Here is a 13,394-nt window from a genome sequence, read left to right on the forward strand (position 1 = left end):
TGATCACCAATGTAAGGAACATTCTTCTCACTGATCACCAATGTAAGGAGCATTCTTCTCACTGATCACCAATGTAAGGGACATTCTTCCCACTGATCACCAATGTAAGGGACATTCTTCCCACTGATCACCAATGTAAGGAACATTCTTCTCACTGATCACCAATGTAAGGAGCATTCTTCTCACTGATCACCAATGTAAGGGACATTCTTCTCACTGATCACCAATGTAAGGAACATTCTTCTCACTGATCACCAATGTAAGGAACATTCTTCCCACTGATCACCAATGTAAGGAACATTCTTCTCACTGATCACCAATGTAAGGAACATTCTTCCCACTGATCATTTCTCCCATTGATGCCAAAGATGGGGAACTATTCCTCAAAATGACACCAGCAATGGGGCACTATTAATCCCACTGACACCAACAATGGGTCAATCTTCCTTCCCCTTATACCAGAGATGCATTGTTTACTCCCACTGACACCAGGACAATTTCTACTGCCAAAGGCCACAGTCTGGCCCCCGTAAAGTCTGGAGGACAGTAAACTAGCCCTTTGTTTGGAAAGTTTGGAGACCCCTGCCTTAGAGCAGAGGTCTCCAAACTGCGGCCCTTAGCATGCCTTTATCTGGCCCTTGGGGGCACAATACTAATATCCTTCCACTGATAGGAGACACTATTCTGCCATCTGAAATCAACAATGGGGCACATTTTCTCCCATTGACACCTATAATGGGGCACTATTGCTCCCTATGATGAAAACGATTGGGACACTATTGCTTCCCCTAATTATAAAACGTGGCAATGTTTACCCCCCCCCCCCCCCCACTGATGCCAGGAGAATTTCCACTCCCACTGGCCACCGTCCGGCCCTCCTAAAGGACAATAAACTGGCCCTTTGTTTAGAAAGTTTGGAGACCCCCCCGGCTTAGAGCTTCAAGATAAACAGCCAATGCCAGACAGACACTAAATCGCTGTTTTCACATCTTGGCCTCTTAATCCCTCACCTGTGATTGATGATCCTCTGTATACACATCCACTCGGGTTTAATGCCGTAGCGGTAGAAGCGTTCCTCCATATCGGAGTATTCGGCATCTTTGCTCTTCTCGTTTTTGCCCTCGTCTTCTCCTGAGCCATAGTCAAAAGGCGGCGGCTCGTCCATGTCATTCTTCCGCTGGAAGTTGCGGTACATAACCATGTGGAAGATCTCCAACTGGAAGAAATGTTGAGGGAGAACCACAATCAAATACAGGTGAAACTCGAAAAATTCGAATATTGTGCAAAAGTTAATTTATTTCACCAACACAACTTAAAAGGTGAAACTAATATATGAGATGGACTCATTACATGCAAAGCAAGATAGTTCAAGCCGTGATTTGTCATAAATGTGATGATTATGGCTTACAGCTCATGAAAACCCCAAATCCACAATCTCAGAAAATTAGAATATTGTGAAAAAGGTACAATATTCTAGGCTCAAAGTGTCCCACTCTAATCAGCTAATGAAGCCATAACACCTGCAGAGGGTTCCTGAGCCTTTAAATGGTCTCTCAGTCTGGTTCAGTAGGAATCACAATCATGGGAAAGACTGCTGACCTGACAGTTGTGCAGAAAACCATCATTGACACCCTCCATAAGGAGGGAAAGCCGGACAACAAACTGTGCACACTTGTAGAGGAAGAGTGGGGCTATATGTGTGCCAAGTGGAACTACGGCCGGCCGGTACCGGGTCCCCAAAGTCCAGGAGATCAGGCGCAAAAAGGTGACTCGAGTATAAGGCCCCATACACACAAGAGGATTTATCCGCGAATACGGTCCAGCGGACCGTTTCCGCGGATAAATCCTCTCGAGGATTTCCGCGGATTTCCATGCGATGGAGTGTACTCACCATCGCATTGAAATCCGTTGGGATGGATTCCAGCGCATAGATTTGTTTAGCATGTCAGCAAATATTTATCTGCTGGAATCCATCCCAGGGGATAAATATCCGCGGAAAAAGATCCGCTGGAGTGTACACACCATAGGATATATCCGCTGAAACCCATTCGCTGGGATTTTTCAGCGGATGGATTCTATCTTGTGTATGGGGCCTAAGCCGAGGGGGGCATTTTCAGCACAATAAAATGTGCTGAAAAACTTGGCTTATACTCGAGTATATACGATAATTTGAAATTGTGTGATTTCTTTTCTTGTTTACAAACATTTTTTTTATTAACCACTTGCCGGTGGTTGAAGCCTTTGGGACCAAGAGCCATACACACCTGCAGTTCGGTGATCCAGCTACAGTGCCAATACGACATGCTGTGCCACTTCACAAAGAATTCCCTCTCGGACCTGCCTTGCAGGATTCTTGGCTGTTCCTGATCTGGAGGGGGATTGGGTGGCTGGAGGGGCTGGATTCCTTCCGGGGGAACACCCCATTGCCAGTGTAGAATTTTCTGGACCCTTCCTTTCAACTGTGGGCACTGCGGACACAAAAGAAACCTTTGTTAAAAATGGGTATGACACATCTGTACATACTGCATACACTTCACGAGAAGACTGCAGGCTTCTGAAATAGATAACAGTATAGTATGAACCGAAAAACTAAAATGTAATATATTACCGCTGACCAGTCCTTATGCCGCGTGCACACGGTCGGAAAATCCGACAAGAAAAGTCCGATGTGAGCTTTTGGTCGGAAATTGCAACCGTGTGTACGCTCCATCGGACTTTTGCTGTCGGAATTTCCGCCAACAAAAGATTGAGAGCTGGTTCTCTATTTTTCCGACGGAAAAAGTCAGAAATTCCGTTCATCTGTATGCAATTCCAACGCGCAAAAAAACACGCATGCTCAGAATCAAGCAGAAGAGCCGAACTGCCTATTGAATTTCATTGATCTCGGCTCGTCTTACATGTACGTCACCGTGTTTTTGACGTTCGGAATTTTTCGACAAGATTTGTGTGACCGTGTGTCACAAGTTCGAGCCAACATTCCGTCAGAAAGAATCCACGGTTTTCTTGTCGGAATTTCCGATCGTGTGTACGCAGCATTAGATGTGGTGGCTGCATTAGTTCCCTTTTTTTAGCCATTTCTTCCTGTTTTTCACCTGGTGATCCTGCCAGTAACACACTTCCTGTCTTAAAGGGGTGTTCCAGTCATTTTTAATGTTTATTAAAAGTCAGCACAAAAAGTGTAGCTGCTGGCTTTTAATAAACATACACTGACCTGCTCCCCGTTCCAGCGACGCGCCGGCCAGGGCTCCGCACCTCTCCCCCTCTCTCCGGCCGGCGTCTTCATTCTAAGTGTGGGCACCCGGCCGTGACAGCTTTCGGCTTCACGGCCGGGCACCCACTGCGCATGTGCGAGCGGCGCTGCGCCATCCGATTCGACAGGCGATCGCCTGGGACCTGTCACGTGTCCCAGGCGATCGCGTACAGGGAGGGGCTGCCAAAAGGCGATATGACTATTCGCCTTAGCTTGAAAAGAAAAGATTGGACAGCCGCACTTCCACAAGATCCTTAAAAAGGTGGCCTTTAATAATAAAAGAAATGGAGCACTACAAAACACAGCAGGCAGTGGGGTGTATAGCTGACGCATTTCGCACTGTAATATCAGTGCTTAGTCATAGCTTCTATTCGCCTTAGCAGCCCCTCGGCGGAAGGAGGAAGTGGGACAGGAAGTCCCACTCCTCCTGAAGCCCCCACTCCCCCCCCTCCAAAAAAAATTACATGCCAAATGTGGCATGTAAGGGGGCGAGGAGCGGATTAAGCGGAAGTTCCACTTTTGGGTGGAACTCCGCTTTAAGGTGACCACGCCTATTCACTGTACCGTGATTATGGAGGAGCAACATGGTCACCTAGACTGCTGGATTCTCGATTAGGACTACAGTGCTTTGAAAAAAATATTCAAACCTCTTGAAATTTTCCACATTTTGTCATGTTACAAACTAAAAAAATGTAAATTAATTTTTGGGGGATTTTTTTGTAATTGTGAAGTGGAAGGAAAATGATAAATGGTTTTCGATTTTTTTTACAAATAAATATGTGAAAAGTGTGGAGTGCATTTGTATTCAACCCCCTTTACTCTGATACCCCCAACTAAAATCTAGTGGAAACAACTGCCTTCAGAAGTCACCTAATTAGTAAATAGAGTCCACTGTGTGTAATGTAATCTCAGTATAAATACAGCTGTTCTGTGAAGCCGTCAGAGGTTTGTTAGATAACCTTAGTGAACAAACAGCATCATTAAGGCCAAAAAACACACAAGACAGGTCAGGGATAAAGTTGTGGAGAAGTTTAAAGCAAAATTAGGATCTAAAAAAATATCTGCTGAGCTCTGATGAAGAGGCCTCTCTAACCTTGAAACGCGTCAGCCGGCAGTGACACACCTCTTTCCCCCCCATCCGGGATTGTGGCTCGAGGGGTATTCATCACCATATCGTTGTTGACAAGCCTTTTACACTATCTCGTTTGTGAGTAGTTTTATGTTTTCTTATTTATTTATTAAACCGTCAAACTGTAATACACGAGGCTGGTGCGCCTTTCTTTTTCTCCTCTTTGTTCTCTAAAAAAATATCCCAAGCTTTGAACATCTCACGGAGCTCTGTTCAATCCATCATCCGAAAATGGAAAGAGAATGGCACAACTGCAAACCTACCAAGACATGGCCGTCCACCTAAACCAGGGGTGTCAAACTCAATTTCATTGTGGGTCGCATTAGCATGATTGCCCTCAAAAGGGCCGGTTGTGTCTGTAAGATTAGGGGGGTGGTGCTGGAATAGCCCCCCCAATGCAATCCCACTGCACCTGGTGTGAATGGGCTCTAAGCAATCACAATTCTTATGTTTTAACGCTATCTTGGATCCAGTTTTAACCCTAAAGTCGTGTACACACGATCGGTTTGTCCATCATGGATAAAAAAAAACGATAGGAAATTCCGATCGTCTGTGTGGAACTCCATCGGAGAAAAATCCATGCATGCTCAGAATCAAGTCGACGCATGCTCGGAAGCATTGAACTTCATTTTTTTAGGCTCGTCGTAGTGTTTTACGTCACCGCGTTTTGGACAGTCGGAACTTAGTCTGACAGTGTGTATGCAAGATTGATGAAAGTCAGCTTCGTCGGATATTCGACTAAAAAATCCATCAGAAATCCGATCGTGTGTACAGGGCATAATTCTTCTTTTTTTTTCTGAAGATCCACATTTCTCACCGTACACCGCGGGCACAGCCACTCTCCGTGCGGGATGTCGGGCAGAGGGGGATTGAGGCAATGGATGTGATAGGAGGACACGCAGGCATCACAGCATAACAGTTCTCCGCCATCTTTACACACACGGCAGAACTCCATGTGGTCATCCTCCTCCTCTCTTCTGTCTCGTCGACGCTCTTCTATCTCCTCCTCTTCCAGATCTTTGGCCTCCCACTGGATTCCTTCCTTCTCCTGCCGAACCAAGAGTCAAAAATAAGTAAAACAAAACATGAACCAATTTGTATACATAACTATCAACAGTAATATCAATCATATAAATGTGCTCAAAATCTTATCATGAATTCAATAAAGCAATAAAACACAAAATCCTTATTTAATGAGTCAAATGACATTAATTTATGTGTGAAACACAATAAACACAAAGTTCCATGAAAATAAATCAATGTGACTTTTCTCCAAGCATGTGCAGCAGGAACGTGGAAGTTGAAAACCTTCACCACGATAGATTCCCTTTTGGGTGCGCTCTCACCTTAAAGTGGAGTTCCACCATTTTTTCCCCCCTAAAAATCATAAAATAAAAAAATTTAAAACATTTTTCTTTTTTTTATACTCACCTGAAAGGGCGGTTGCTATGCGGAAGTAGCTCTTCTGCCTCTTCTTCCACCGCGGTGGATCTTCTGGCTCGTTCTACGTCGCGGTGTCTTCTTGTGAATGAGCCGCACTGCCTTCTGGGAACTGTGTGTATCCCAGGAGGCAGCCGTCCATTCACAAAGCACTGTGCGAGTCGCGCATGCGCAGTAGGAAACGGGCAGTGAAGCCGTAAGACTGTTTCCCTTATTAAGGATGGAGGCGCCAGGACCGAGGGATAACCTGTGATCGCCGTTGGGGGATCAACATCGCAGGGGACTATGACAGGTAAGTGTCCTTATTAAAAGTCAGCAAATACACTGTTAGTAGCTGCTGACTTTAAAAAAATTGCGGGTGGAATCCAGCTTTAATATATTGACCCGCACAACAAAGGTCAAAATGTACTTCTATTTGATTGATCAGATCAACAGCCTGATTATCAAAACCCTATTGTAACCTCAGGAACTATGGTGATTAACAGCAAGCTCGGGTAGTGGATAGATTGACACAATTCCCATGTTAAAACACAGTGGAAACTGATACCATGTGTTCCCCGAAAGACCTACCCTGAAAATAAGACCTAGCGTTATTTTCCAGGAGGGCTGCAATATAAGCCTTTTCTCTAAGGAGGTGTTAAAGGTGAAGTCTGGAGAAGTAATAAGGAGGCCTGAACATCCACCTGGTAAAACTTTGAAAATGTGTGAACAGAAGATCAGATAAAGGCCTTGCAAACCTGCCAGATGGATGCTTGATGCTGAAAAGCCCAATAAACACCTACAGATCTGGTGGAATGGGCCCTAATAGGTAATGGAAGAACCCGTTCCTTGAGGGTGTAAGCCCTGATAATGAGCAGCCTGATCCACCTAGCAATGGTGGAAGAGGAAGCAAGATGTCCCTTTTTGGGGCCTTCAGGAAGTACAAAAAGTGACTTCTCAAAAAAGACGCTGCAGCTAGGTAGACCTACAGATCTGGTGGATTGGGAATAGGGAAGGGAAGAACCCGTTCCTTGAGGGTGTAAGCCCTGATAATGAGCAGCCTGATCCACCTAGCAATGGTGGAAGAGGAAGCAGGTTGTCCCTTTTTGGGGCTTTCAGGAAGGACAAAAAGCTAGGTAGACCTACAGATCTGGTGGAATGGGCACCAATAGGGAAGGGAAGAACCTTGAGGGTATAAGACCTGATAATGGTAGGCCCTGTTATAGGTGAACTCCGGAGAAATAATAAAACTACCCTTGCATTGGGGCTTAGGTGGCAGCTTGAAGCTTGCATCAGCAGAGGCCTGAACATTCACCTGGTAAAACTTTGAAAACGTGTGAACAGAAGATCAGATAAAGGCCTTGCAAACTTGTAAAATGGATGCTTGATGCTGAAAGGCCAAATAAACACCTACATATCTGGTGGAATGGGCCCTAATAGGGAAGGGAAGAACCCGTTCCTTGAGGGTGTAAGCCCTGATAATGAGTAGCCTGAACCACCTAGCAATGGTGGAAGAGGAAGCAGGATGTCCCTTTTTGGGGCCTTCAGGAAGGACAAAAAGTGACTTCTCAAAAAATACGCTGCAGCTAGGTAGACCCTAACCAGGAAACTACCTCCAGGCAATTGAGTGAAATCTTTTTGGCGTGTTTTGGAGCCGGACATATGGAAGGAAGAATAATGTCCTGATTGAGGTGAAAGGAAGAAATAACCTTGGGGAGGAAGGAAGGTCTGGGTTTCAGGAGCATTTTGTCCCTATGTAAGACAAGAAAAGCCTTCTTGCAAGAAAGGGCCATCCACTTAGAGACATGCCTGACAGAGGTGAGATCCTCCATTGGGATGAATCAGTTCCAAAAGGTGGTTTTTGAAGAACCAAAAGTACCAGATTCAGGTCCCATGAAGACATAGGAGGTCAGAGTGGGGATTAACACAAGCAATTCCTTCTATAATGGTCTTGACAAGAGTGCAAAGCCAAAGGTTTTTGGAACAGAATGGATAAGGCCAAAACATGTCCCTTTAGAGTACTAAGAACCAGATGTTTGTCCAGGCATGACTGGAAGGAGGCCAAAATGTAAGGAATAGAATACTCCCAGGGGCCAAAAGCCAAAGTAGGCCCTCCAAGTGTGATGATAGATCCTTCAAGAGGTAGATTTCTCGCCTTGAACAAGGTAGGAATGACAAAGTCAGAAATTTCCCTATCCATTAGGACCTGGGTTTTAACAGTCATTCCATTAGCGACTGAGAAGCAGGGTAAAACAGAGGCCAAGTGACCTGTTTGGCAGAGGCTCAGGCTCATCTGCCAAGATTCTGTGTATGTCCGCAAACCAAGTTCTTCTGGGCCAATTTGCAGCTGTGAGGATCACCAGAACCAGTTCATCCTCTATTTTGTGGGGTGGTTAACCACTTGACGACCGCCGCATGTATATGTACGTCCACAGAATGGCACGTACAGGCATATGGGCGTACAGGTACGTCCCCGCCTTTCCGCGGTTCGGGGGTCCGATCGGGACCCCCCCTGCTACATGCGGTGGTCGGATTCCCGTTAGTAGCCGCCCCGTCGCGATTGCTCCCTGGAGCTGAAGAACGGGGAGAGCCGTGTGTAAACACGGCTTCCCCGTGCTTCACTGTGACGGCTGCATCGATCGAGTGATCCTTTTTATAGGGAGACTCGATCGATGACGTCAGACCTACAGCCACACCCCCCTACAGTTGTAAACACATACTAGGTGAACCCTAACTCCTACAGCGCCCCCTGTGGTTAACTCCCAAACTGCAACTGTCATTTTCACAATAAACAATGCAATTTAAATGCATTTTTTGCTGTGAAAATGACAATGGTCCCAAAAATGTGTCATAATTGTCCTAAGTGTCCGCCATAATGTCGCAGTAACAAAAAAAATCGCTGATCGCCGCCATTAGTAGTAAAAAAAATAATAATAATAAAACTATCCCCTATTTTGTAAACGCTATAAATTTTGCGCAAACCAATCGATAAACGCTTATTGCGATTTATCGATTGGTTAGAAGAATACGTATCGGCCTAAACTGAGGAAAAAAAAAATGTTATATATGTTTTTGGGGGATATTTATTACAGCAAAAAGTAAAAAATATTGCATTGTCTTCAAAATTTTGCTCGCTTTGCTAGAGCATTGTGAAAAAACGATGGTGTGTAGGCAACGTTGTTTTTGAAAATTGAAGTTTCAAAAACGTTGTTTTTTACTTCACAGAAAATGTCGTTTTTTTCCATCACATAAAGTGATGGTGTGTACGCGGCATAAGAGTACTCGTTATCGTCACTGATACCGGTGCATCCCTAATTACTGCATTTGTGCATTTACTGCATTTATTGGCGTATAACATGCACTTTTCCCCCCTGAAAATAAGGGGGGAATCGCGTGTGCGTGTTATACGCGTGTTATACGCCGACATAGTGCTGCCAGATTAGACAGAGCCGGGATCTCCTGTGTACTTGGCTCATCTCAGCTCACAGTCACGCCCAGCATGTCACATGTCCTGGATTGCGAGCGGAGTGAAGAGCTGAGCAGAGTACACAGGAGATCTGGCTCTGTCTACATCTGAACTGGCTACATTAAGGCCCCATACACACGATAGGATTTATCCGCGGATACGGTCCGCCGGACCTGTCATATAAGGATATCTACGCATGCGTCGAATCATTACGACGCATGCGAGGGATGGGTTCGGACGGATCGATCCGGTGAGTCTGTACAGACCACCGGATCGATCCGCTGGTGCCGATTCAAGCGGATAGATTTGTAGACATGTCTACAAATTTTTATCTGCTGGAATTCGGAAATATCCGCGGATAAATATCCGCTGGGTTGTACAAACCAGGGGATCTATCCGCTGAAACCGATCCGCTGAGATTTTTCAGCGGATGGATCCTCTCGTGTGTATGGGGCCTTACAGGCACTGGTGAGGCTGCAGATGAGCACTGATCAGGCTGCAATGATGGGCAATAGCAAGGCTGCAGATGGGCAATGAGCAGGCTGCAATGATGAGCAATGGCAAACTGCAGTTGGGCACTGAACAGGCTGCAATGATGGGCACTGCTGGGGCTGCAAATGGGAACTGATCAAACTACAATGATGGGTAATGGCAAGGCTGCAGATGGGCACTGAGCAGGCTGCAATGATGGGCAATAGCAAGGCTGCAGATGGGCAATGAGCAGGCTGCAATGATGGGCAATGTCAAAGCTGCAAAAGGGGAACTGAGCAGGCTGCAATGATGGGCAATAGCAAGGCTGCAGATGGGCAATGAGCAGGGTGCAATGATGGGCAATGGCAAGGCTGCAGATGGGCACTGAACAGGCTGCAATGATGGGCACTGCTGGGGCCGCAAATGGGCACTGATCAAACTACAATGATGGGTAATGGCAAGGCTGCAGATGGGCACTGCCGAGGCTACAAATAGGCATTGGTCAGACTACAATAATGGGCAATGGCAAGGCTGCAGATGGGCACTGATCAGGCTTCATTAATGGGCAATGGTGAGGCTGCAGATGGGCACTGATCAGGCTTCATTAATGGGCAATGGTGAGGCTGCAGATGGGCACTGATCAGGCTTCATTAATGGGCAATGGTGAGGCTGCAGATGGGCACTGATCAGGCTTCATTAATGGGCACTGACCCTTATTTTCCTCGAAAGTCTGTTGTATTAAAAAAAAAAAATCGGAAACACCCCTCTTAAAATTAGGGTGCGTGTTATACGCCGATAAATACGGTAATAGTTTTTAGCCATTGGGACAAAGCAGGTAGGACTGACCCTTTTCAAGACAGTAAAATCCACTTTTTTTTTTGCATAAAAATACATTTTAGCCGTTTAGCACATTTGGAAAAAGACAAGTCCCCAAAAATTCCCAGGAGACAATTTTTGGGATTTAGGACATTAGGAAGGCCCAACTTAGAAGAGAGAGAGGAGCCCACTTCCCTCCAGAACCTCTGAATTATGGGACAGAACCAAAAGTAATGGAGGAAATCAGCAACCTGACCACGGCACCTCCCTCTTCCCCACTCTATCCCAAAAAAATAAAATAAAAAATACAAATACAAAAAGTGCCATGAATTACGGAGTAACAACTTACACAATGAGGGCAGCTCCACTTGCCCTGAGGTGCTCGCTCCAGCTCTGGCTCCAGGCACACCAGGTGATAGGCCCGCGGACAGGTATCACACAGGATGATCTCACCCCCCTGCTGACAGACCTCGCAGTAGTCCTGGTGGTCAGTTTCGTAGCCCTCCCCTGCAGAGATGACTTCATCCACGACAACTAGAGAAAATGGTAAAGAAATAAAAAAATACAAATTAAAAAGTTGCCCTCCGTAAAAAAAAAAAAAAAATCAGTCTAGCCTAAGCTGATATAAGAGCCACTCCCAAGTTGGACAGAAACACTTAAAACTCCAATGGGAGAGGGCGCATATGGCCTCTTGCACACTCTGGGGTAGATTCAGCAAGCAATTACGCCTGCGTATCCATAGATACGCAGCGTAATTGCTAAGTAGCGCCGGCGTATCTACTTTCTGTATTCAGAAAGGTAGATACGGCAATTGTAGCCTAAGATACGACTGGCATAAGTCTCTTATGCCGTCGTATCTTAGGGTGCAATCTGACGCTGGCCGCTAGGTGGCGCACCCGTAGTTGTCAGCGTAGAGTATGCAAATTGCATACTTATGCCGATTCACAAACGTACTCGCGGCCGGCGCTCGTTTTTTACGTCGTTTGCATACGTCGTTTTCGCCGTAAGGCTGCTCCTGCTATTAGGAGGCGCAGCCAATGGTAAGTATGGACGTCGTTCCCGCGTCGCGATTTTCAAATTTTGTGTCGTTTGCGTAACTTGTTCGTGAATGGCGCTGGACGCAATTTACGTTCACGTCGAAGCCAATGACTTCCTTGCGATGTCATTTACCGCAATGCACGTCGGGAAATTTTCCAGACGGAGCATGCGCAGTACGTTCGGCGCGGGAACGCGCCTAATTTTAATGATCCACGCCCCCTACGGGATCATTTAAATTACGCGCGCTTACGCCGGCCCCTTTTACGATACGCCGCCGCAAATTACGGAGCAAATGCTTAGTGAATGCAGCGTAGCTACAGTAATTTACGGAGGCGTAGCGTAAAAACGATACGCTGCGCCGCCGTATCAGTGCGCGCCCCTACCTGAATCTGGGCCTCTGTGTTTTTTAGACCTCTTTCTCACTGGGGCCGCGGCTGTGTTGGCGCCAAAGAAGGGGTTTAAAACTCCCGTGTTGCGGCGCTTCTGAACTTTTGAAAAGTTTTTTTTAGTTTCTGTCAGTAAATTTTGTAAATAAAAGGATTTTTGTACTCACCGTAAAATCCATTTCTCTGAGTTCATAGACGGACACAGCCTTCATTGACCTTAGGGTTATGCTTCTTCCTACCAGGAGATCTCCTGGTAGGAAGAAGCATAACCCTAAGGTCAATGAAGGCTGTGTCCGTCTATGAACGAAAGAGAAAAGTAATTTTTCTCCTAGACTCAAGAGCACTGAAGGTCACTAATTAGGTGGCACTGATGAGGAGGCACCAATATGAGGCGGCCCTCTACATTGTAAAGCACTGCGTAAACTGTTGGCGCTATATAAATCGTGTATTATAATAATAATACTATGCCACACTGATGGGCACTGATAGGCGGCACTGGTGGGCAATGATAGGTTGCATTGATAGGCGGCACTGATGGACACTGAAAGGCAGCACTGACTAGCATCACTAATGGGCACTGATTGGTGTCACTGATGGGCACTTCTGGGGCTGTACTGTAATCAGGCTCGCCTGCAAGGAGATACCGCTGATCGGCTCTCCTCTCCTCACACTCTGTCAGTGTGAGGCGAGGAGAGCCGATAAAAGGAACATCCTTGTTTACACGTGACAGCCGATCACATGGGTAAAGAGCCGTGTCATCGGCTCTTTACAGAGATCCGGGTCGCACCGTGTCCTAGAAACACGGCGCGATCACGGGGCGCAGTCATATGACGTCGTCCCAGAACTAGAGTGTACAGTAAAATGACGGCGGGCGGGAAGTAGGGTTGCCACCTCATCCTTTTAAACCCGAACACACACGGTATTAATTACACAGGTTCTGTGGCTGATTAAGGTGGTAATTAAACTTACCGTATTTATCGGCGTATACCGAGGACTATTTTGCCCTGAAAATCAGGGCAAAATCGTGGGTGCGCGGTATACGCCGATACCCGATTTCCCGCCACGAGTTTGAATACTGCGCCGGCATATACCGAGCGCAGTACACTCGTGTATCTTCGGGCAGTCTCGGCACTTCTCGCGCTGAGGTCCTGAGCGTACAGGACGTCAGCGCGAGAGTTGCCGAGCCTGCCCGACGAGCGGGGAGGACGCGAGGACACCGCAGAAGGACGCCGGACCCGACGAAGAGGACACCCGAAGCCGCAGACGGACCCCGGACCCGACGAAGAGGACCCCCGGAAGCCGCAGAAGGACCCGTACCCGACGAAGAGGACACCCAAAGCCGCAGACGGACGCCGGACCCGACGAGGCCGCCGATGGACGCCGCGCAAGACACCAAAACTGTAAGTACAAAAAAAACAT

The 13,394-nt window shown here is 46.7% G+C and overlaps 1 protein-coding gene across 7 annotated transcripts in view; it reads right to left on the bottom strand.

Annotated features, from left to right (window-relative positions):
- Nucleotides 1-13,394, bottom strand: part of CHD3 (chromodomain helicase DNA binding protein 3) — a 155,820-nt gene that overhangs the window by 90,392 nt on the left and 52,034 nt on the right. For all 7 annotated transcript variants that reach the window (XM_040346821.1, XM_040346816.1, XM_040346817.1 and 4 more), the window contains 4 exons: nucleotides 10,901-11,085; nucleotides 5,197-5,427; nucleotides 2,265-2,468; nucleotides 1,011-1,216 (listed from right to left, as the gene is read on the bottom strand). In XM_040346821.1, the coding sequence (XP_040202755.1) occupies nucleotides 1,011-1,216; nucleotides 2,265-2,468; nucleotides 5,197-5,427; nucleotides 10,901-11,085 (826 nt within the window). The remainder of the gene's footprint in view (nucleotides 1-1,010; nucleotides 1,217-2,264; nucleotides 2,469-5,196; nucleotides 5,428-10,900; nucleotides 11,086-13,394) is intronic.

The sequence above is a fragment of the Rana temporaria genome, chromosome 3 (genome assembly GCF_905171775.1).
Source record: "Rana temporaria chromosome 3, aRanTem1.1, whole genome shotgun sequence".
NCBI classification, from domain to species: Eukaryota; Metazoa; Chordata; class Amphibia; order Anura; family Ranidae; genus Rana; species Rana temporaria.